General features: G+C 35.3%; 1 protein-coding gene across 1 annotated transcript in view; it reads left to right on the top strand.

Annotated features, from left to right (window-relative positions):
• Window positions 1-23,047, top strand: part of HCN1 (hyperpolarization activated cyclic nucleotide gated potassium channel 1) — a 192,607-nt gene that overhangs the window by 4,618 nt on the left and 164,942 nt on the right. The window contains exon 2 of the mRNA XM_038125209.1: window positions 19,087-19,510. Within this exon, the coding sequence (XP_037981137.1) occupies window positions 19,087-19,510 (424 nt within the window). The remainder of the gene's footprint in view (window positions 1-19,086; window positions 19,511-23,047) is intronic.

The following is a 23,047-nucleotide window of genomic DNA, read 5'->3' as shown; positions in this document are numbered from 1 at the left end:
AGTCACAATTGCCATGGTTTAGCATGCCTCATGGTTTTTTAAATAATACTTTTTTTAAACATTTGAACTTATATTTGCATTATGAATTGATTTTCTTTTTCATTTTCACCTATCTTTTGGACCTGTCTTTGACCACCAGCAGTCACCCTAACATGATAGACTGTGCATGTTATATGGGCAGCTCACAATCAGGTCTCTAAAATTCATGCATGCATTGTTTTAAAACCTGCCTTTTGGGACCAGTCTTCACTCTACGTGTTATACCTATCTTAAGTTGTATCTTAAGAAGCTTAGGCTAAGCACTTTGTGCTTCTCTTTTGTCACATGTTTTTAATGTCTCTCTTGAAGCTAATGAGATTTATGTTTTTGTGAGCTGTTACATACTTAGGTTTATATAGAGCAGTAAAGTTGGAAGGTAATGCTGTATGCAATAAAGATAAAATGTATTGCATCAGACTTAAATGTAATTAATAGAGGTAAATGTATTCAAAATGAAAGACATAAAGCATGTCTATATTGGTCTGTATTAAATAGATCAGATACAAATTTGCATGGGTTTTAATGGATACGTTATGTCACTGGTAGTGTAGGAATATGAAATGGCCACAGTTTTGTATTCTCAAGGTAGTAATTTCTTGTTGCTCAAGATTTGTCATGAGATTCTATTGCAGAATTGACACTTTTGAATTTACTAATAAAATCATAATCATGGATTTATAATTGCACTATATACAGTGCATATCCTAATGTAAACAATTTAAAAAAATATTTATGTTTTTATGAATGAAGCACAGATTCAGCTGGGACTATCTTTCATATATCATTTTCAAATACTATTGTTGTGACTATAATTTTTAGTTCTACTAAAGTAAAGCTTTGTACAGATAAATTATTTGTATTGCTAGATGTTCATTTGACCAAACATCGAGAACCATTGGTATTAAAAATATTATTAATAGTACTTGGGTTTTGTTTGTTTCATTCCAACAATTTTTACCCTCTACTTCTGTGAATGCTCTGAAAAATAAAATGCCAGAATTGTAACATTACCCAAAATAATGCATTTATAATGTTTGAAAATTCTCTCTGACATCAACTTATGTATTGCCTTCATAATAGTTCCCCAGGTAGAATGCAACTCTCATAAAGGCAGACTGAAGAAAAATACAGTAATGGTTCTCAAATGCGTAAACGGATGTTACAAGGAAGAAGGAAATTACATCGAAATAATGGAGTGAAATTGCAGCAACAAGTATCTAAATTAGATGTCTAGGAAGCAGGACTGAAAATAAGCAACAGAACATTCTATTGGAAATGATCTGATGTGAAATATAGGCCAGAAATGCATTAGGCTGTTTTTCATCTCCAGTTCCTATTATTTTTTGTACTGAATAATTTTTCATCAGTGGTTATCATGGATTCATCTGTTATGAAATCTAGTTGACTAAAGCTAGCTACTGACATTTCCTTTTGCACCACTTGTAAGCAGGGATGTGTGAGAGAAAATAGGGATAGAGAGGTGCATTTCGTGCTTTTGGACTCATGAGGGCCATGCACTCTTGTCTGCTTTGAGATTTTCTTCAAGAGCTACTAAAGGAAGGCAGTGGAGTCCACCCGAGGTTGGTGCAGCAGCCACCCGCCGTCCAGACCTCTAGGGCATGTGTGAAGCCGTATGCCCTTGTTTGTTCAAGCAAAGTGATTAATTTTATTAATAAGACATCCTTCTGTCTCTGGATATGTAGAATACTAATGCATAGTTTGAGCTTACTTATACGTTGAACGTTTGCCAGTTTTCATTACGTTCATTCTAGTCCTGGAATAACAGTCCATTCTCACTCCATTTTCTTTCACATTCTTGTCGTGTTACGTACTTGAACATTGAATAAATTTTAAGGGAGAGAAAGAGCTGAACAAGTGTAACTCAGTTCCTCAGTTCTCTGAGTTACTTTTAATTTGACTTGGGACATTTGGAATATTACTGGCAGCATCTCCAAATATGCACAAAAGTACTTTTTTTTCTGCAAGATGCTTACTTTTACAATGTTCGCGTTCTACGCAGTCTATGTAAAGGCAAGTATGTTCATCATGATTTTGAGATAAGTTTAGAAAGAAACCACAACAAAATAAAATAAACCCAAATGTTACAGAATTCCCATTAATAATTCTGTAACATGTAAGTCAAAGACAGTGTTTTGGGGACATTATATGTGAGTCTTTAAAATTTAACCCAGGACAGTCAATATCAGAAGAGTTCCTCTTCAGTTTTGTGATTTTTTTTTTTTTTTTTTTTTGCTTTGACTGCAGTGAGAAATAAGTGCTTGATAAATATGATCTATATCCATGTTTCTGTATATACATATCCAAAATTAGGTCTCATAAGATCATCATTGTGCTTGGGCCTGTGGGGAAAATGCACTGATTCTGGTATTCCAATTGATTGTTTTAGCACATCAACATATTTTTAAACGTGTTCTGCGACTCCATTTGTTAGCATATCAAAATAAGTGATGCTTGTAATTGAGTCAGTAAAAATTTTTTCTTCATCCTAGGTTTCTCAGACTTGGGTATATGAAGAGAACTGTGAATTGGAATACTGTGTAAAAGCATTGAGTCATATACAAAGGTCTAGAGTTTGGGTGTTTGGTGACTATAACAGCTAATTGAAAGACGCCTAGGATTTCTTAAGTTGCTTTAGGCTTTCTTGGGTGTGTGTGTGGGGGGGGTTATATAATGAAGTCAAAATTTGAGTGGCTCAGTTTCTGATTGTTCAGCCTGGAGCAGCAGAAATAGAGATGTATGAATTCAGAGGTCACCTAAAAAGTATGAGTCTTTAGTGCTGCATTTCTGCCTATCTCTCTAAAATCAGTGGCACTGTAATATTTAATTAAACTTTGTCAGATTTTTTGAGAGATTCAACTTGAAACTATAAGAAGCAAAAAGCTGTTTTTAGAGATGAGTGTGTGTAGAATATGAAAAATTGAAATTTACTTAATTTGATGATAAACAAGAAGTATCCATTCTCACCTTTGCTTTCACTCAAAAGCATGAGAACTGTTTTCTATGTCAATATACATTTTTTTTTTGAGAGAGGAAACTTTTAACCTACTTTGCAATGTTTAATTTTTAGCCTGACAGTACAGTTCTCGTTAATTGCTTGAAAGTCCTTTAGCTGTCTATTTCCTGATTCTTTCCCAGAGGCATGATTTAATTTTAAAAATCATAGTGTATAGAGCTCTAATTATTGGAGAGCTTGTTCTAGACACATAGTAAGGTATGTTAATGACCAAAAACTGTATCAGCTGGAGTCAATGTCACTACTACCTCAAGGACACTGTCATTTAGCTTCTATAAAATCTCTACTAATATCTTTTAATCTGATGACAGATTCAGGCAAGCTGCATGGTATTTTTCAATAATCTTATTGCCTTGTAGTGCAATGCAACTGGAATAAGTCTGGAATAAACTTATGTTCAGAAATGTTCATTTAATTACAAAAGAGCTACATACTGTTTCCATTACATATTTGAAAAAACCCAAAACTAACCCCAAAGCCATTTTCATTTTTGCCCGTGAAGTACCCAAAACTTAAGCTATGTTATATTGCTTAGAATGAGATTTTGTTTTTATGTGGTTATCTTTGATGTTGTTTATGTGTATATATTATCTAATTAAGCATGTAATTTAATAAATATTTTGATACACTATTGGAATTTAGTGTGCTACTATGTTTCTATCTCTAAAAATACCATATTTATTAAAAATTCATGATTATATATTCTGTTTTCAGCTGAAAATGCAGGAGTTGCTTTATGTTCACCATCAGAGCTATGTTGGTTTGGGGTTTTTTTTGAAATTTTTTGAATGAGTTTATTTTTTAGAATGACTTTAAAATAAGCAATATACTTTTTTTTTTTTTTTTTTAATTTGTGGAAGTTTTTAAAAGTTTTTAATACTGAGGAGGGATTTAAGTGATACTACTCTTTTTCATCCAATTTTGCCTGAAAATCACTGAATCTTATATTTGCACTAAAGCTCCAGTATATAAAGAGCCCTATAAACATAAACTGTGCTCTCACAGTATCAGTTCTGTACATGTTATACATGTATCTACAACACTGATTGCCTCCAGTTTTTTTGCCCTCTTATATCAGCAGACTGAGGTGTAGAAATATTGATGTTTCCTTAGCTGGTTCCATTACATCTTACACTAATTTACCAGATCCTCCAAGAAGCACCTCTCTTTATGGCATGACTGCAGCAATAGACAGTGTGGTGATGAAATGATCTGACCTTCATGCTGATATGTGGGTTGCAGTAAATTTAGAGTAATATATAATGAGACCCCAAAAATAAATAATTGGTCTATCTTTTCCTGGGGAAAAGCTGTGGAAAATACTCAGAACTTTTATGAGATACATAGAGTAAGATCTATCCAGCTCTACCTAGGAAGTGGAATAAAAGCATGGCTGCAAAACCATAGAGATGCAATCAAGCTTTCACACGGTTAGTTAGAGGTTTTCCATCAGGTTATCAGGTTCTTAAGTGATTTCCATCTAGTTGTTCATTCCAGGAGGACTTATTATTTAGGTCTGGCAAAGAAATTGCTATGAAACCTGTAGCAGGTGCTGCTACTCCCTAAACATCTTATTACTGCCTGGCAGTAGATGCTTGCAAGCCTCTGGGTTCCCCAAACACATCCAGAGCTACAGGATCATTGGAATAGCTGCATATGGGCTTGTTTGCACTTGATATTTCAGTGAAGGCAAGAGCCAAGCTTGTCTATCACTCTGGTTCACCTTGCCTTTAGTGTCAGACAAGCCCAGTGGTACCAAAAAGAATTGCTTTTCCAGCTCGGGATTAGACTGGTAGATTGAAACTTGGAAACAAAACAAAAGAAGCAAAATAAATCAAGTGTATACCTCAAACTTCAGTCGATAATTTGGTATCTTTCTCATATACCCACTTTACCAAGTGTTCTTAAGAGCTGTTTTTCAGAGCTGTGTATACAGTGTTCATGGAAGCTCTTACCTAGATGACTGCCTGAGTACTGAATCCTGCTTTTTCTTTTATTTATAGAATTTCTTATGGTCTAATTTTTAGTCAGTGAAATCATGCTACAGGCAACTTGCATTCAGAAGTTCCTAGGAGCACCTGGATGTAGTCCCTGAAAGAGTATTTTTTGGAAACAACTTTCTTTTCCCCCTCATTCTGTCTTCTCTTTGTCCTCCTACATCTCTTTCTGAAGATATAATACATTCCTTTAAAAAAATGGAAATAATGATTTTATATTTTTAAAATTTGTTTGTTCTGCTGTGTAGTTTTCCATTCTTACTCAGTCTGTTAGCCAGAAAATACTGAGCTGTTTCTTCAAACTAGCTGGGAGAAGTTAGCTTAGGTATTTTCATAGCCTCTTGCAGTCTGTAAAATGCCTTGTAGTAATTAAAAAAACCCAAAAACTTCACGTATATTTTCCATTTGCCTTGACTCGGACAGGTTAGCAGCTTTCTGTTGAGAACTGCAGCCTGATGCAGTTAGACGTACTGTTACCATACACAGACGCTTTGCCGAAATTGTCCCTTCAGCTTGTTTATTGCCAGCATGGGAATTCAAGTCTTGCATACATCTACCACATTAAAGATATAATTATCAGAAGCACAGTTTTGTAATGCAAAGGGAGTGTGGTACCAAGAGTAAGCACTGCCAGATGGTAGGCAATCTATCAGAGCGTGTAAAAAGGGTCAGAATTGAAAATGTCTGAAATGCGATGGCTTATTAGGCAGTAGACGTTGAATGTGTGGGAAAAGTGAGAGATGAGTAACCTAAGCATGAGGTGCCCACATGACCAAACAGACTTTTAATTGCATGCTTTCTGCCAGTATTATATGAAATACTTGATTTTGCTAAATTAAACATGGTTTTGAAATTTGGAAGAGAATATTAAATCCAGTGAATATACTGCTGAGTGTTGAAAAGTTCAGTAAGATTTGTACACGTTCTTACTATTTATTTATTGAAGTAATGAATTTATTATGATGGTTCATCTCTCTGTAATGGAAAAAGAAGCAAAAAAACAATTTCAAGGTTTTTGTGTTGAAAATGATTAAATCCAGTATGTAATAATTTTATTTTTTCATACATATATTATTTAGATAGGTGTGAACTAAGTACAACATAAATTGTGACTGAATCCAATTAAATGTCTCTGGTTTTACATTGCTATTTAAAGGCACTAACTATGAGTTTAAAATTTCTTGTTTAACCTTAAATTATTCTCTGTTCTTGTTTCCTAAAGTTAGATTTTCTGTAGTCTGCCCGTATGTTGTGCTCTATTGCTCACAAGCACACTAATTTTCCTTTGTCAAGAGATGATTTTCATTAGGACAGGTCTGAGGTATACTCCATCAATATTATACAATCAGTCAGTGTTATTCAGCAATTTCCACCACCATCCCCCTCATTCCCCAGGACTGTATGAGCACTGCTTGATGTGACTATGGCTGTTTCTGTAATTTCTAAGCTGCAGCCAACTTCTACATTCTCCACAGGCTAGACCAAATTTATCTTTCTGTGGAATGGATGGGAGAGCTGCAGTGAACTTCCACTCCCACACTTGTTCCTCATAGCACGGCAGAGTTCAGATTTGCTTCAGGGAAGGAGTGCTAGCTGTGTAGCCTGGGAATGCAGGTACCATGGATCTGCCTAAAATGGTGGCAGATGTTCCTGCTGGGGCTGCTGACTCGTGATTCCATGAAGTGTCACTGAATAGCAGTTCGTCTGCGTTGAATGTGCATGCTGATTTTTGTGCCACTGGCAAAATGAGCAAATGGAATATGGTATTTAACTCGGTTTCATGTTTCCAGTACAATTTTTTCCGTTTCTGGAGCGGCTTTGAAAGTGTCAGTTTTACCCAGTGCTTTGCGCAATGTGCAAATCTATAGGATGTTAGATGAAGATCTGAAATGGAAGTCAGGAGCCCATCTATGTTTGAATTTCAGGAGCTAGATACTTGTAAGCATCTGGACTCCATGCCTGCACATCTTTCAGAATTCCAGTCATAAGGAGCCCAAAATGGTAAACCTGATTTTTAAAAAACGTTGCCCATGGGTGCTGTGCATTTTGCAGAACTAGCGTGTCAGATTAATGCAAATATGTTTCAGCTTCCATTTTCGCTGTGTTATATATTTTGATTTGCAATTTACAGAACAATGTATATTCTAAGATTATGAGGAAAAGCTCTGTTAATTTTTCCCTCTCAATTTCTTGCTGTTCTCCACCAATAAATTATTAATATCTATTTGGCAGTTCTAGTTATTACACATCTTTAGTTTAAATGCATTTGATTAGTTCATAACTCACTGTCCTCCAAAAAATTAAACATAAATATTTGGCTAAATTAGATTTTGTCTTTCTGAGGAATATTGGCTTGTGGCTAAAACCTCTTATGAGATCTCCAAAGTAAAATGTTTTCATTTGCTGAAAGGCAGAAACCTATTTATTATATTTAGGCGACTGCATTTTGAGTGAATATGGATGGAAGATAAGGATGGACATCTGGTGTTTTATTCACCACAGAAAGGGCAGCTCATTTTGTTTTGCTGTGTCAAAAAAAGAGTCATCTATCAGTATGGAAGCAAAGAGCTTCCTTGGTATTTTTGCGGTTGTTTATAGTTCAGGTCATGGGTTCCTGACCAAAGTTTCTTTGAGTGCTTATTTTAGAGCTGCTTATCAGTGGCTACAATTATAGGTGACTTTACTTGGGCGCAAACACTTCCCCCTGCAACCCCTAACCTGCAGTGGGTGTCTGATGTCAAGACCAGCCCATTGTTAAGGAATACAGACTGTTTTGTTTGAACGTGAAGACTGGAGAAAGAATTTTTTTATGAAGAGACTTCAAAGTCATCTGTCAAAGTCACTCTACCAAAATATAAAGTGGAGAAGCAGATTATTAAATAATTCCCTTTTATATTTTTTCTGATAAATATTTATAGGTGAGGCATATAACAAAGCCTGTACTTAAGTTTGAATAAATTTTCAAATCTTGATATCGTTAGCAATCTTTCATTTTTCAGTCTGCAAACTGACATGTTATTCTGATGCCTAAAATGAATTCTGATGTCTTACAAAAATGAATAAAGGCAGTGTGGAGGAAAAACTTTTATGTAGTGTATGTATTTTGTATAACAACTCCATTTTAGGTGATTCTGTCTCAATGAAGATAGAACAGAATTTTAAATTAATCTAGGTCTTGGTAAAATGTATCTTCCAGTGGCTCAATAACCATTTCATATGACTAATTTAAAACAAAACACTTAACGAATGTATTTCAAGCAAATAATCTGCTGTAATTCAAGAAACACTTTCTACACATAGTTTGTAAATTTAATACAAACTGGTTTTAGGATCTCAATCATGTGTGTCATTATTGCATATATCTGTGATGAAATGTAATAAACCCTCATGTTTATTTGCAAGCAAGCAATGGAAATTACATCCTGTACTGCTGGTAAAGGTGTGCTGGAAGGAGAAAAAGCATCCGTTCATGTAAAGGCATCTCCTGGTGCTTGATATTGCGGGCTAGCTCATGTTTTGCAAATCACAAAACCATTCAAATATTAAGTTCACATATGCTGGTTTGGGATTTTTGGAAGGAATTTGGTTGTTTCCTTTTAGGAATAACTGAAGTAATGTCAATGAAAAAAAACCCTCTTTGTTTCCTTATATTGGATTAAACTGCAAAAAGGCCATTCAGCAATTGCATTCCGTTACACTGACCAATGTACATAAATGTCAGAGATGGATTTTACATCCCCAGAAATTTGGTTTTTATTCCAAATCTCCACCTTTGGCTGAGCTGCTTGCAGCAGCAGCAGCACATGAGGCTGTGCTCAGCCCAGCTTGCATGGAGCTTTCTGGAGCGTTAGAGGGTGAACAGCAGGAAAAGTCAAGGAGGGGAGCAGAGGCAGAGCTGACAATGTCTCGGTTACTTAGGCTGGTAACTAGAGCATCTCTGAGCATTATGTATGCTCTTTCTTGTTTACTTTGCTTGCTTTTCTGGGTTTTCCTTTTTGTTTTAAACAAGTGAATATCAGGTCTATCTGATCACTGTTCTGTCTAGCTGCATAATGCGCTGATTTGTTTTGGCAATGCAGGCAGAGCGCTACGCTGTCAAAAGGATGGTAACACTGGGATGTGCAGTATGCAAATTGAAAAGTCTTAAAGAAATGTTAAAATTAACATTATATCTGCTTAAATACTGTGGAAGGCAAATGGCTAGCAGAGAGATATGAATACAAGCTGAGTAATTAGAAAAGTGCATTGCCTTGTAAAAAAGTGTTAATTAACATACATGGGGAAAGGTATAATCAAGCTTGTGAAAGATTATTCCTTTAATTTCTTACATGTTGTGCACATTGCATTTTCAATTAGTTGATGTTTTAGATAAATCTATATTAGTTCAGTTAATAAAATTATTAAAATAACAATTCCATAATCTTAAATTTATGGTATACAGTATATTTGAGTGCATACCTAAATGTCTCCTTTATGTGCTTAGGAATTAAAATCATTCAACATGGATGTTGAAACTGCAGAATAATTTTCTTTCTCGGCTGGAGAGGATTTGAACCTGTGCATTGACTTTGCATAGCGCCTCTGATGGACACTTCCAATAACAATATCACCTCTCAGATTTGTTCTGCTTTGGTGGAGTGAGGAACTGAGAACGCCTCTCCCATCTCATCATTGCCTTCCTTGGGAACAAGATTTTGTTCCTGCTGTAATTTATATTTGTTTAGGGAGAGAGAACATGTCAGCAGCATACCTCACTTCAGGAGGCACCGTATGGCTTGGGGAAAGCGAACTCCCTGAGGTGTGGGAGATCCTGAGCTCAGCTGCCTACAGATAGATGAGGAAATCCAATGGATGTTCACACGTGTTGATGAAAGTATTCCATTGTTTTTTGAAAGGAGGATGTATGTGACATGACCCTAATTACCATGTGGCTCTACCATGAATCTGATCTTTCTCCTTCCTTTGCTTCCCTAAAAATTGTCTGAAATATATTTGAATATTTTTCATCAAAGTATAAGTTAATAAAATGATAATATAAATTTGATTTGAACATGCATACATCATTTTCTGATGTTACTTTCAGAAAAAACTAGTTATTATTATATTTTTAACAGATATAAGATTTGTTACCATTTGAAGCAAATTATTTACTGCAGTGTGACATTCATGGATTATATTAAAATAACATACTAATTCTTAAGTGTACTGCCATTGATTTTAAAGGGTTGAAATTTCAGTACTTATTTTTATAGTCAAGGAAACATAGGCTTTGTAGCCAAAAGTCAGCTATAAATAGTTGTAAAGGGGAATAATAATTAAACTTGATAGATATATATATATCTTGATTACCTGCTCTTGCATTAGAATCTTGCGCATCTGTGTAGATACATAAGATGACTGTAAATATTCAGTCATGTATATTTGTTTTCATTTATGATGTGGGAGTACATCAGCTTGTTTCATGTCTATCTATAGTTCTTTCACACTTTTTCACATCTCTAATTTTTCCCTTCACGAAATTTGAAGACTGGCTCCTTTTTTCCTTCAGTTTGAAAATAGTGCCCATTCTTGCCTTCAATGCACTTTGTCAAGAAATTATACACCGAGTCCTATTTTGAAGCTGCTCTTCCAAATGTACTGTATCATTTTACAGCCACACAAAAAGCCAGTTTTACCTCTGATTACCAGAATAGAATTGCTATGTATGTATAAATGTCATATCTAAGTTGATGGTTCTAGCCTTGGTTTTTGTTTTTTGGGGTTTTTTTTTTTTGTGTGTTTTTTTTTATTTTGTTTGTTTTTGTTTGTGTGATTGTTTGTTTTTATTAGAGGTATTTATGTAAAAAAATGAATTGTTCCACCTCATTTGGTGGTCATGGCCTGTCTCCTCCCCAAACCCTATGCCTGAGATCTATTAATAGCTACTGAATGATGTCTTCCCTGTCATCTCTTTCTCTGAAGTAGAGAAAATAGAATTTTCCCTGTCGGCAGAAACTTAAAGATTATACATGACTATCGTATATATATAATAATGGAGAGATTTAGTTGTTTAAAGAAAAAATCTATTAAAATAAAATATTAATTGATACTGATTGGCTTTCTAATTTTTGGAAGGGCATTAGGAAGTTACCTTCCTTTTCACTTGATTCTTTGTTGAGAATTACAGAGGGCTTCTTCCAATTTAATCCTCTGAATTTTTAGTATGGAGGCATCCTAAATGTCATGTTTCTAAATGGCACTCCTAAAATTACTGTCACTACAAAATTCTTAATTAATGCAAGTGTTCCAACATGATATACAAGATTATTTTGCAGCTGAAATATTTTTAGATCTGTCTCTTTGAAACTTTTTTACATGCCTTTAAAGTGGTCATTTCTAATTTGAGAATGTGAATGCATATTTTACAGTGATCCACTACAGAAATTTGCTGACACACTTAGATAACCAATATGTGGCACTTTTTAGTTGGTTTAAGGGCTGATAATATCAAATTGAAACAAATCAGTTACAGCCCCTACACAAAATGTTGCCTGATTCTAAGAGCAATGGCCTGATAGCTTGTGTGAGGGGATGGATTGGAGGAAGCTGTGGTGCTTGCGCTGTGACATGTGTTGATGCAGCAGCAATCTTGATGTGCTATATATCCATTCGATCAGATATGCAAAGAGACAATCAACACTTGCTATGGAAAATGTATTTGTGGGCCCTAACTCCTCATCAGTGCCTTTTTCTGGCCTAGTACTTATCTGGACAGGGGCAGTACCCACATTTTTTAATGAGGAATGGTGCTGAGGAATCTTGGAATCATAGAATGGCTAGGCTTGGAAGGGACCTTGAAGCTCATGTTGTTCCAAGCACCCTGCCACAGGTGGGGATGCAATCCACTAGATCAAGTTGCTCAGAAAGGAGTTATGTAAAAATGAGGGAGAGCAAAAGCATTATCACAGCTCCGCTGACAATGATCCACTGTTCTTCTCCAAGTTTAAGTGGAAGTCAGGCTTTAATTCTTTCTACTGTAGTTTAATAAGTTTCTGTGGAGGAAAAGCAACTGCAAGTATCAGTGGTATTCAAGCAGTTGTGTTAGGGGATTATTGGCTAAAAACTAAGAATCTAATTTTTAAATAATATTGCTATATTGTATAAATTTCTCTTTGTCCTGTCTGTCCTCTCCTCTTTTATGCAGTAAGTGCAGTTACTTCTCCTAACTGTACCTTTATTTCCCTGAAGTCTGAGACTGAATTTGTTAATGCATAGAAAATACTATGAAAACTTCATATGGAAGCTACTGAATGCATAGCAAGAACCAATATATCTTTTGGTGAAATCTCCACTGGTTAAATATTAATTGAAAATGTAGTGAAAAGGTACATACAAACATACATATATAGATAAATCAGTAAAAAAATAAATGTGTGTAAGAGTTAACTAGTTTTGTAGCATCCTTCCATGGTCAGTAATGTGGTTTTGTTTTCTAGTATTCAAAGCACTCAATCTTTAAACCTAGCCAAACTATGTAACCAAAGACTTTTCAAAGTAGTAAATTGCTGTTCACTGGCTTCACTGGGCTCTGATCGAGTCCCCTGAGAGCTGCATTTATCTAATCATCTGCCTTGTGCATAGAATCACAACTGAGCAACAAATTGCAAATTGCCACTGCTAAGTGGGTTTAAAGAGATAAAAATAACAAAATCTTTTTGAAATTGTGAAAGTTTGTAATTTTAAATACATTCTGTGGTTATATAGAAAAGAAGACTCAGTGTGACCGAACTGTAGTAATATCTTTTTGTGGTAGGAAATCGTATCAAAATTAAAAAAAAAAACAAAACCAACAAACCAGCAAGGGACATACATTGGATCTCTTAAGTATACATGGCTAACCTTGAAGTAATGGACTCCAGTAATATTCTGAAATCAAATTAAGATTTCTGGTGGTCTGAAAACTTCATTATTAGGTTATTTCTTTAATTGCTTTTAGTCTCCATCAGAATGAAACCATTAAGCTGGAAGATTCCCAAGTCCAGCACTGCTTCAATTTCAGCCAGGGAAACACAGTTGTCAGAACACTCTGCCTCCTCCCAGACTGACCAGTCTCAGACAGGTAGAGAAAGCCTTTCTGCTGCTCTAGCAGGTTACCTTGCTAAGTCAATGAATGTTCATTAAGCTAGTGATATGAATTGAAAAAAAATGGCAAACACTGATGAAATTTTCACCTGAGAAAGTGTCACATCATATTTCTGCCCTTCAGCATCTCCACTGGGTGTGTAGGACACACAATTGGAATTCTGCTATAATGTGTGCTTTGCAATCAAGGGAGGTGAGCCACAAAAGAGATTTTGTTTCAGCCTTGCAACATTTCCTTGTTTGTGTTTACTTAATATAAGCTTAAAGTTGTCAAGGTGGAAATAGAGTAGCCTAAAAAATCTAAATTGACAATTTAAGGAGCACAGTTTATTTCTTAAAAGCAAAACAAAATACCAACCCCAGATTTTGGTCTTCCTAAAGCTTTGCAAAATGAGTTACATGCAGATGAGGAAAGTTTTATCCATGCAGAAGAATGACAGAACCTGTAGAAGTGACCTGTTTGCTCGTGCAAAACAGGCCATCTAAACATAGTGACACTGCACTGGTAATTTTAATGCCTTTATATTAATATAGTCACAGAGATAGATTACAGTAAATTTTAAGTTTGGAAATACTAAAATAAAAAAAAATTGCTGCTGACCCAAAATCTCTGAAGCAATCAAGTATGGATTGGCAGCATTTAACAGAGTTTTCTCTATGGAGGATATTGAATGCAGTATTTCTTGCTAAAATAGAATTAATTTAGTATTTAATTTGTATGTCTTTTTCCCAGAAGCGGCTTGTTTTCCTCTAGGTGTGTGTATTTGTAAGAGAGAAACAGATGGGCAGAATGAAAATGGATAGCTGGGCGGAAGGGGATATCCTCATTTTAAGGTTGTAAAAAAAATAGTGATAATTTTTTTCAAAAGTTTTCATGCACAGACACCTGTGCAATCATTAAAAGAATTGGGTCCTCTAAAGAAAACACTCCTGTCTTCATTCTCCTGTCCTTCAACACATCCTAGTAATTATCTGTGTTTTGCAGATGTTTTCAGGCATCCAGCTTTGTTCCCTCTTAGTAGAATAATGGAGTTGCCCAACCAGAGAAAGATAACTTGTCCAATGAGAATGGAATTCTGATATGAATAATACCATGTTTAGTGTTTGCCACCATACAGTACCACAAAATTTAAAATTACTATTATATCTGCTAAGATTGTTCTGTTTAAATCGGACATTGATTTCTCTGTTAGGTGAACCAGTGATCTATGAAAGCAAAGGAAATAAAGCTGTGTTTGAAGGTGAGATTAAAAAAAAATAATGCAAAACAAAACAAAAAGGAAAGTAAGTGTTCATTTCACTGAGCATCTGCTAGTCAATCATAATGTTTAGCTAAAGAAGAAGTAAGTTTTCTAGGAAAGCTTGTGAATTTTTTTTTTGCAGTTCCTGATTCTCTGAATGAATATAGTGAAATTGTGTTGCATCTGAGATCAGCAAAACCTAATCTGTGATGCATCATGTTTTGCTTCAGAGGTATTTTACAAGCAATGTGAGTTAGTATCTTATCAATGGCCTTTCAGTTTGTAATGTAGATGAGTATTTATTTTCAGTGTTTAACTGAATTTCCTGAAGTTATACTGATATGATTTACTGATTTTTTTAATAAAAGATCAGAGTTTTTAATAAAAGATCAGAATTTTTACAGTCTTTCTTGAAACTGATAAAATGTAAACTTAAGCAAAGCCCTGACTGCCCTGCAGCCTCCATTCACACCCCTCAATGCCTGAGAGACGCCGCTCGCTCTGCTGTGTGGTTTGTGAGACCACTGACAACTTCTACTGGTGCAGTCTGGGTGTGCAGTAAGGATAATCATATCTCAAACTACGCTGATTCAAGGAAATTGAGAATCTGCTGTTGATGGGCAGAAAAAGGAAATAATAAGGCAAGCAAATCTGAATTTGTATGTACAGCAAATTATGCAGCAAATTAATTCAGAGATGAAATTTCCTTTCTTAAGACTGTTTTTTCTGGGTTAGGGATATAAGCTGGAAAATAAAATGCCTGTTAGAATTCATAGTGTCTTACATTATTAAGCCTAATACAAATAGTGATTAATTAATACTAAGTAACTCTTTCTCATTGCTTGGGTAGGCACTCATTTTGAACAGGCTGTTCATCCTATCCAGGACAGCCTGTGGCAGTCAGCACAATATTCTAGAAAAAAACACTGCTATTACTGTAATTTTGAAAAATATAGTAAATAAATTATGAGTGAAAAGATCACCAGTTCATTTTGAGAATTCCAAAGTAGTATTTAGTATGTTGTTGGGGTTCTTTTTAATATTTCTCTATAAAATATTTTTTTTTAAATTTTGTAAAAATGTGCCTCAGAATTGGGGTTTATATTTTAATACTTGAAGACTTCTTTTTTTTTTTTTTTGCCTAGAGGTATTATACCTCTGAAACATTTAGAAACATTTAAAAAACATCAGGAATAGTTCAATGCAGTGCAGCGATGACCTCTGCACCCTCTGTTAATGGCTGGTAGTAGCTTCACTGAGTTAGCTTCAGCTGAGCATAAGCTCTTTGCTGTGGGGCCAAGATCAATTCTTGCTTCTCGGTTTGAGCTTTGGAAGATCTCATTACCCCCAAACTCCTGCTTTTTTTCCTGATTCTCGAAAATTTTGAGTAATAAGCCTACCTCTTCCTTGCTCTTCACATTTTATAATAATTTACATAAATGTGGAACTCTTGAGATTGTAAATTGTACATTCATAAACATCCTCACTGGGTTAGGGGAAGTAGGAAAAAATTCTAAAATTAGTTTGAAACTAAGGATTATCTCAGTGTGTCAATGGCAGCTCCTTGCACTATCTTGTGAGGCTTTGTAGCTTCCTCTGTTACATGAATAGTAGGATGTTCTGAACCGTAGGCAAGGAACTCATTGTATTACTTTCTCTGCACAGGTCAAGGAAGGGCAATACAGGCAGTTGCATCTAGTTTTTCTCACCTGAAATAAATCGTGGCCAACAGAATAGCGTTTGGAGACATTTTCCTTAAAGAAAATGTCCAAGTAATTTCTAAATGAAAAATAATAAGGGTTTTTCTTACTAACTAATCAGCTTATATTGTATTGTGGGCTAAAATACAAAAGTCCTTACCAGTCAGTATTATTTTAGCCCTGATGCTACCACTTTTGCTGACATTCAGCATCAGGAACACCAGTGTGTTTTGCATAATCGCAGTACGCGATGATCCTTTAAACCGCGGATTAACGTAGGTTAAAAACACCTGGTCCTGTATTATCTCCTGTGTTGGCTGGGTGGCTGGTTGTTGTGTGGCTTTGGTTAGCCTTTGTTGCATAACTGTGCTAGAGAAATGTAACGGTCAATCTGAAGTCAGCAATGCTTTGCTTAGGAGTGAGCCACAGATGCAAGGACACCTCTCATATTTTCTACTTGTTTTCCACTAGTTTTAAGGATTCCTCAAAGATGTTTATTCTCCCCGAGCACTTTTGTGAAGTACTTTGATTGATAGCATTTTAAAAGTGTTTGTGGTAATTTGACTTGCAGGTCACAGTGGTAGTGATGTATTGAATTTAGTGGATCCTTGTGGTAATTCTAAGTTACTGAAAAGGAGTTCCAGATTGCTGAAAAGGAATCTAGTGAAAAGTATTACAGGAATTAAAAAAGACAGGAGAAATTGGGAAATTTTTGCCCGATATGGTGAATACTATCATATGGTGAACACTATCATATGGTGAACAAAAATACATACAGCCTGAAAAAACCTGAACATTTTTAGCAGTTAGTGTTCACATTTATTGCAAGACTGAAAATGTGTAAGACACAAATCACATTGTGGCACACAGGGAATAATTGTTATAGTCTATTTCATAGAGTTTCTGAGTACCAGTTAGAGGTATATTGCCAGCTTCTCTCTTCTCTCAAATGATAGTTTAATCTCTCCAGGTGTCTCTTGGAATAAATAATTTTGAAACTGGGAATTCTCATGCTGTTCTCAATCCTATGCTGTTTTTACTTTAGTGTGTTTTACAGTTACAGATAATAATTGATACTCTCTGATGAGCACTCTGTAAACTTAGGAGTATTCACTTCCAAGGTAGACCTGAAAAAAAGGGAATTTATAAAAGCTAAATCTTTATGATTTTTCAGCCTGGAGAAAAAAAGGTTTTGATGTGACATAAGTGTGTCTTTTTAGTACCGGAAGGGAGTCTAGAAGAAAGATGGATACAGACTGTTTTCAAGGGCATGTAGTGACAGAACAAGTCGGAATGGATTCAGATTGAAAGAGGTTTAGATTAGATATTAAAAAAAGATTTTTATTGTGAAGTTGGTGAGGTTCTTGCACAGTTTGCCCAGAGAGGCTGTGTGGATGCCCCGTCCCTGGAAGAGGGGATCCACAGGCTAGGTGGAGCTCTGAGGAGCCTGGTCTAATGGAAGATGTCCCTGCCTATGGCACAGGAGTTGGAAGTGGATGATCTTTTATGTCCCTTTCACCCCAAACCAATCTATAATTTTATGATAATACAAGAAGCAATCTCTGAAATCTAATGTAATCGATATTCTTTGTGCAAGTCTAGCAAAAACTAGGCTTGTGATTCTGAAATCTTTTGTGGCCAGTTAAGCTATTATTTTTGCTGGTTGCCATGAACCTTTACCAAGATGAGGGTGTGTTGCATGTCAGGCAGCTGGTATTAGTGGGATGGAAGTAGCCTGGAAGTCAATATAGAAGTGTTGCGCTGGTGGTATGTCCATGACATGTCCCCTGCTTCAGGCCCCATTGTGACAGAGGGACAGAGCAGAGGGATAGTTGTGGAGCCACTGCTGCCTCTAGTCTTCTAGAAACTATGATTAGTCCATGGTAACTGTTGTAACTGTTGTTGGTTGGTTTCTGTACCTCTCCAAATCAATTTTAGTTGACCAGATCATGTTCTTGAGCAGAATAAGAGATTATGCATGGGGTTCAGACTTTTCTGAGTATCTGTTTCAGTTCTTTTACTGCTTAAGAATAGCTTTCTTTGACTATTTAACCTTTCGGATTTATCATAATTTGCTTAAAATCTGATATATATGGCTGTCCCCTGGAAATCTTTCATCCGGATAGACATTCTATGTAATGGGTGCATTTACTCAGCATTTCCATCACAGATACTAGAGAAAGAAGTCCATCCTTCTACCACATTGTATCAATCATGGTGATTACTCTAACAGTGTTAGAGGTGAGCCTTTAGATCCTTCCAGAGCAAAAATGGTGAAATGCAGTACCCCTTACTATTACTATGCAAATTGCAGCTATTTTTTCTAATGTGCTTTAGCTAGCTCTGAAAGAATATACTCTGTGAGGTTGTAAAAATGCATGAAAGTTCAACTAAGTGGATGAAGGGTTTTATGCTACCTAATTATTGTTTCTGATTTTTGCTTCGGTGCTTTTTTCCTCTTCCTGTAATTTTATTCCAGCACTGCAATGTTATCAGTACATTTGAAAAGAGATACTGACATTTAATATATCTGTTAAGTAATTGGCTTTCGATTTGGACAGAAATTTTAGGAAAACTGTTGCATTGATGAAGCAGTTCTGGTTGGTGCAAGACATCATTTTTATCTATATAAAAGCTCAAAGAGGTTTTGATTGGACTCTGAATAAGTCTGCTCAGTGCCACACATGCCCACCTTTCAGTGTGTGATATACCATGGACTGAGAGGCCATAGTACTGCCTTTATTCTACGTGCATATTTTTGAGAAGGAAGGCATATAATAAAATGTGTTAATTACAGTGTCTTTACTGACTATGAATATGCTGAATGAGTTAAAGCAACAAGAATTTAGTTAGTAATAACAAAATCTGGTGGTGAAGTTGGTGGCATGATGGAGACCGTTTTGTAATATTTTACCACATTACATCAACCATTCTCTTTCTTCCTTTTTTCCTAGGTTTTACTGGGACTTAATCATGCTCATAATGATGGTTGGAAACCTTGTCATTATACCAGTCGGAATCACATTCTTCACAGAACAAACTACAACACCATGGATTATTTTCAATGTGGCATCAGACACTGTTTTTCTATTGGACTTGATAATGAATTTTAGAACTGGGACTGTAAATGAAGACAGCTCTGAAATAATACTGGACCCTAAAATCATTAAGATGAATTACTTAAAAAGCTGGTTTGTGGTTGACTTCATCTCATCAATACCAGTGGATTATATCTTTCTCATTGTAGAAAAAGGAATGGATTCAGAGGTTTACAAGACAGCAAGAGCGCTTCGTATTGTGAGATTTACAAAAATCCTCAGCCTGTTACGTTTATTGCGCCTTTCAAGACTGATTAGATACATACACCAGTGGGAAGAGGTAAGATTTATATGGTTATAACATCATTCACTAAGATTTTATTGCTACCCAACACTAGTCAATCTCTGTGAAGAGCTGCACCAGAACAAGAATGTAACACAGCTTTTCCTCACTAGCTGATGTAATTACAAACACATGCTAGTGTCAAGGCCTTTTTGGACAAAACCAGCGCAGAGTAACTGTCTTCTCTCTGCTAATGGCAGAGACCAAAATGTGTTTGGCGTTGGTACAATTTGCATGGATGGACTCCTAATGATGTTACAAAATGTCCAAAATATCAGAATAAGGCACTAGAAAGGAATACTAGAAATTTTGACAAGCACCTAAACCTGCACTAGAGTTTCATGACTAGCACTTAAATTTATTAATACTCTTATAGTCACAGAGAACTTAAACTTGTTTATTTTTTTCTATTTTAGAAGAAATTGAAACCATCTACCATTGAGTAGATTTCCTCAGAATGCTCATTGTTTGAAGGCTGTATGTTAGCTGAATATCATAAGAATGGGCCTTCTTTACGAAAAATGGGTAGTTCAAATTTTGAGTCACTGCCTTCTAAACTGTCAGCTCCATTGTTTCTAGGCATGATGTTATGCTGCCTTTCAATTTGGCCTAGTGACTTTTCCAGGAAATTATTGGCATTCCCACTTTGGCATACTCATTGCTAGGAAGTGTTCAGTGCATTGGCATGTACCACCATTTTGTTTCTTGCCTGTCCTCATTTCTGTAGTTCTCAATATCATCATGTGTTTTAAGCAGAAGTGCTAAAGCCATAGGAAAAATAACTGCTGTTTTCTAAACCTTTCTTGCAGTAAGCATAAGGAGAATTATTTTGTAGAGCATTATCATGGAAGCAGTATTAAAATTGATTTCCATAAATTTATTTACCTATGTGACAAAGATTTATTTAATTAAATGAATATTGAAGGACGATTTGGTCCTATTTTTGGTGCTTTTTCTGTTGGTTATCTCAAGTATAATACACACTTTCTGGTTTAAGAGGAACCTTAAAGCAGAGCTATCTCAAATAAAGTCAGATTATAATTTAAAGTGGCATGATGCTGGATGATGCTAAATATCAAAAGTCTAAAAAATTTATAGCAGTCTCTCAAAAAGCCTCTGAATTAGGTCATTATTTTTTATTACTCTTTTTGGTAAAACTACTTCTTTTTGCCTCTCTGTAAAGCACTGAAAAGATGTTTTTGCACGAAAATAGAGCACTGTAGTTTTTGTACTCAATTCAACTAAGGCAAATGATTAAGCATATTTTGCAATTCTACCATAAAGCTGTGCTTTTGTCTCCTCTGTGCTTCACAGAGAGACAACCTTCTGAAATGAATTCAATGACATTATTTTCTGGCAGCTTGAGTTAGTCACTTGCCGCTGTAAAGGCTTACTAGGCAGAGAAATAAATTCCTTTTCCCCTCCCTTTCTGTCAGTTGTCAAAGAGAAATCAGGTAGTGTAAATAAAAACAGTTGAATTGGCCACTAAATGGGACTAAAAGTGGCCAGAGTATGTGGTCCAAATCAGCAGTAGCTGCTGTTTGGTCGGTTTAGCCAATGGCTGCTTGATTGCAACTTCACCTTTAATTCTACTAGTAAATTTGTGAAAGACGTTCACAAGAAGGTAAAAGAGGATCTAAAGGTAGAGGTTTTTTTTCTTTTTTGGGAGTTATTTTGAGCCTGTAATAAAGCAGCAAAAATTTCACTGACTGATTTTGAAAGAAATTATCACATGCAAGAACAGAGAGAAATATATAGTCTGAATCAGGCCTTGATAAATCCCAAAATGAAATCTGTGAGAGAAAAAAGATAGGTTTTTTTGTTTATTTCTTTGTTTTTTTTTTTTTTTTTTTTTTTTTTTTTTTTTTTTTTTTTTTTTTTTTTTTGTTTAGCATTTTACAGGGAGCAGAAATGAAGAAGGTCATGGATTTTCATATATGGCCTCCTGGAAAATATGTGTTACAATGTCTTAATGTTTTAAAACAGACAAAACAAATGGTTAGGGATGACATTTGCAGAATTACTGGGAAACAATAACTGGATCATCCCATGGGGTAGTCACTGGGACTGCTGCTGGTTTTAATGTTCTCTGTATGTGTGTATTTGCACATGGACATGAAGGAGCAACTGTTGACTAATCTTTATGGCACAGAACTGGAGCCTGTTTGTGTGTGGTTAAAAGGATTTAATAGTTTTTGTGTATGAACTGACATGTTGGTTTTAAATGTGGTGCAGATAAATCTGAAATATATGTATTTGGTTCCAGTAGAATAAGCATTATGTCAAAAATACTGAGAGGACAGCCAGCAAACTCAATCTTCATAGTGTGCCAAGAGAATACTTGGAAAACTGTTGTTCGTGGATAACTGATGTATGAACGACCCAAGTTGTATGATAAGGGAGTTATCCCTGTATTTCAATATCCTCAAATAAAAAAGGCAGGCTGACATTGTTTGAGCTTTTCTTCACATATGTGAAGAGCTTTTATTCATATCACATATGTGGAATTCAGGTGATGGGTATCCTGAATCTTAAGATGAGCAAAACTTTAAAAGATTCTTACATGACACTGGTGAAACATGGTTCCTTTTCTTTATTTATTTCCGCATCATTTAAGTCAATTAAATTAAGATCAAGCTGCCGGCAGCCATCTAAAGTAATATTGATGTAAATAATATATGCATTGCAGAAGCTTTCTCCTCATTAAGTGTTATGGAACAGCTATAGCCTGTGGTGGAATATATATGAAAACTGATTGATATATTCATATCAGTCTGATGTTAATTACTTACCCAAATGAATGGCTCAGTGGAAATGGGAAGAAACACTTCAAGAAAGGGAGAGGAGATATGTGGGCAGGAAATAATTTACTGAATATGCAAATTCACACTTCCCTGAGACAGCTTTTTAGCTACAAATTCTAATATTACAGTCCTTTAGACTCCGATATTGACAACAGATAATGTATTTACTTAAAATAAATTATATGAAAGAAAAAAATTATATTTAAATTGGTGATTACAGAAATTATAATTTTGCAGTAATTTCTGACAGGTGGCTTGTTTTGGGGTTTTTTTTTTCAATTTACGTTCCTAAAAGTACTGAGCAGGAGGTCCTGGACCTGATTCTTATAACCTTTATGAGACTACTTAAACTTCTGACTTTTAATGTTTTTTTGCATAGGCTTACATGCAACTAGTAGATTATTCTCAGTTAAATATGCTCATGGATCAGTGAACAATTAAAATAAAAGATAAAAACAATTAAAATAGATACATTGTTCCATGCCAAATAATATGCCACTTTGCTTTGCATTTGCCTATGATACTAGTTTACTGGTTCTTTAAAATAACAATATTTTCCAAAAGCTTCATAAACCCCAGACTTCAACAGCTTTGCTTACAGCTATTCTAAACACAGACAAGACTTAGGAAATCTATGACTAAGTAGAAGTGGTTCTTCCAAAAATGTCTCCTAAGTTTTTTTTCTTCGGGGATGTGTGATTATGTAGAACTAGAACCATTTTTACCGAGA

The sequence above is a fragment of the Motacilla alba genome, chromosome Z, assembly GCF_015832195.1.
Source record: "Motacilla alba alba isolate MOTALB_02 chromosome Z, Motacilla_alba_V1.0_pri, whole genome shotgun sequence".
NCBI classification, from domain to species: Eukaryota; Metazoa; Chordata; class Aves; order Passeriformes; family Motacillidae; genus Motacilla; species Motacilla alba.
The sequence above is the reverse complement of the archived record's forward strand: the minus strand, read 5'-3'. Positions and strand labels throughout refer to the sequence as shown.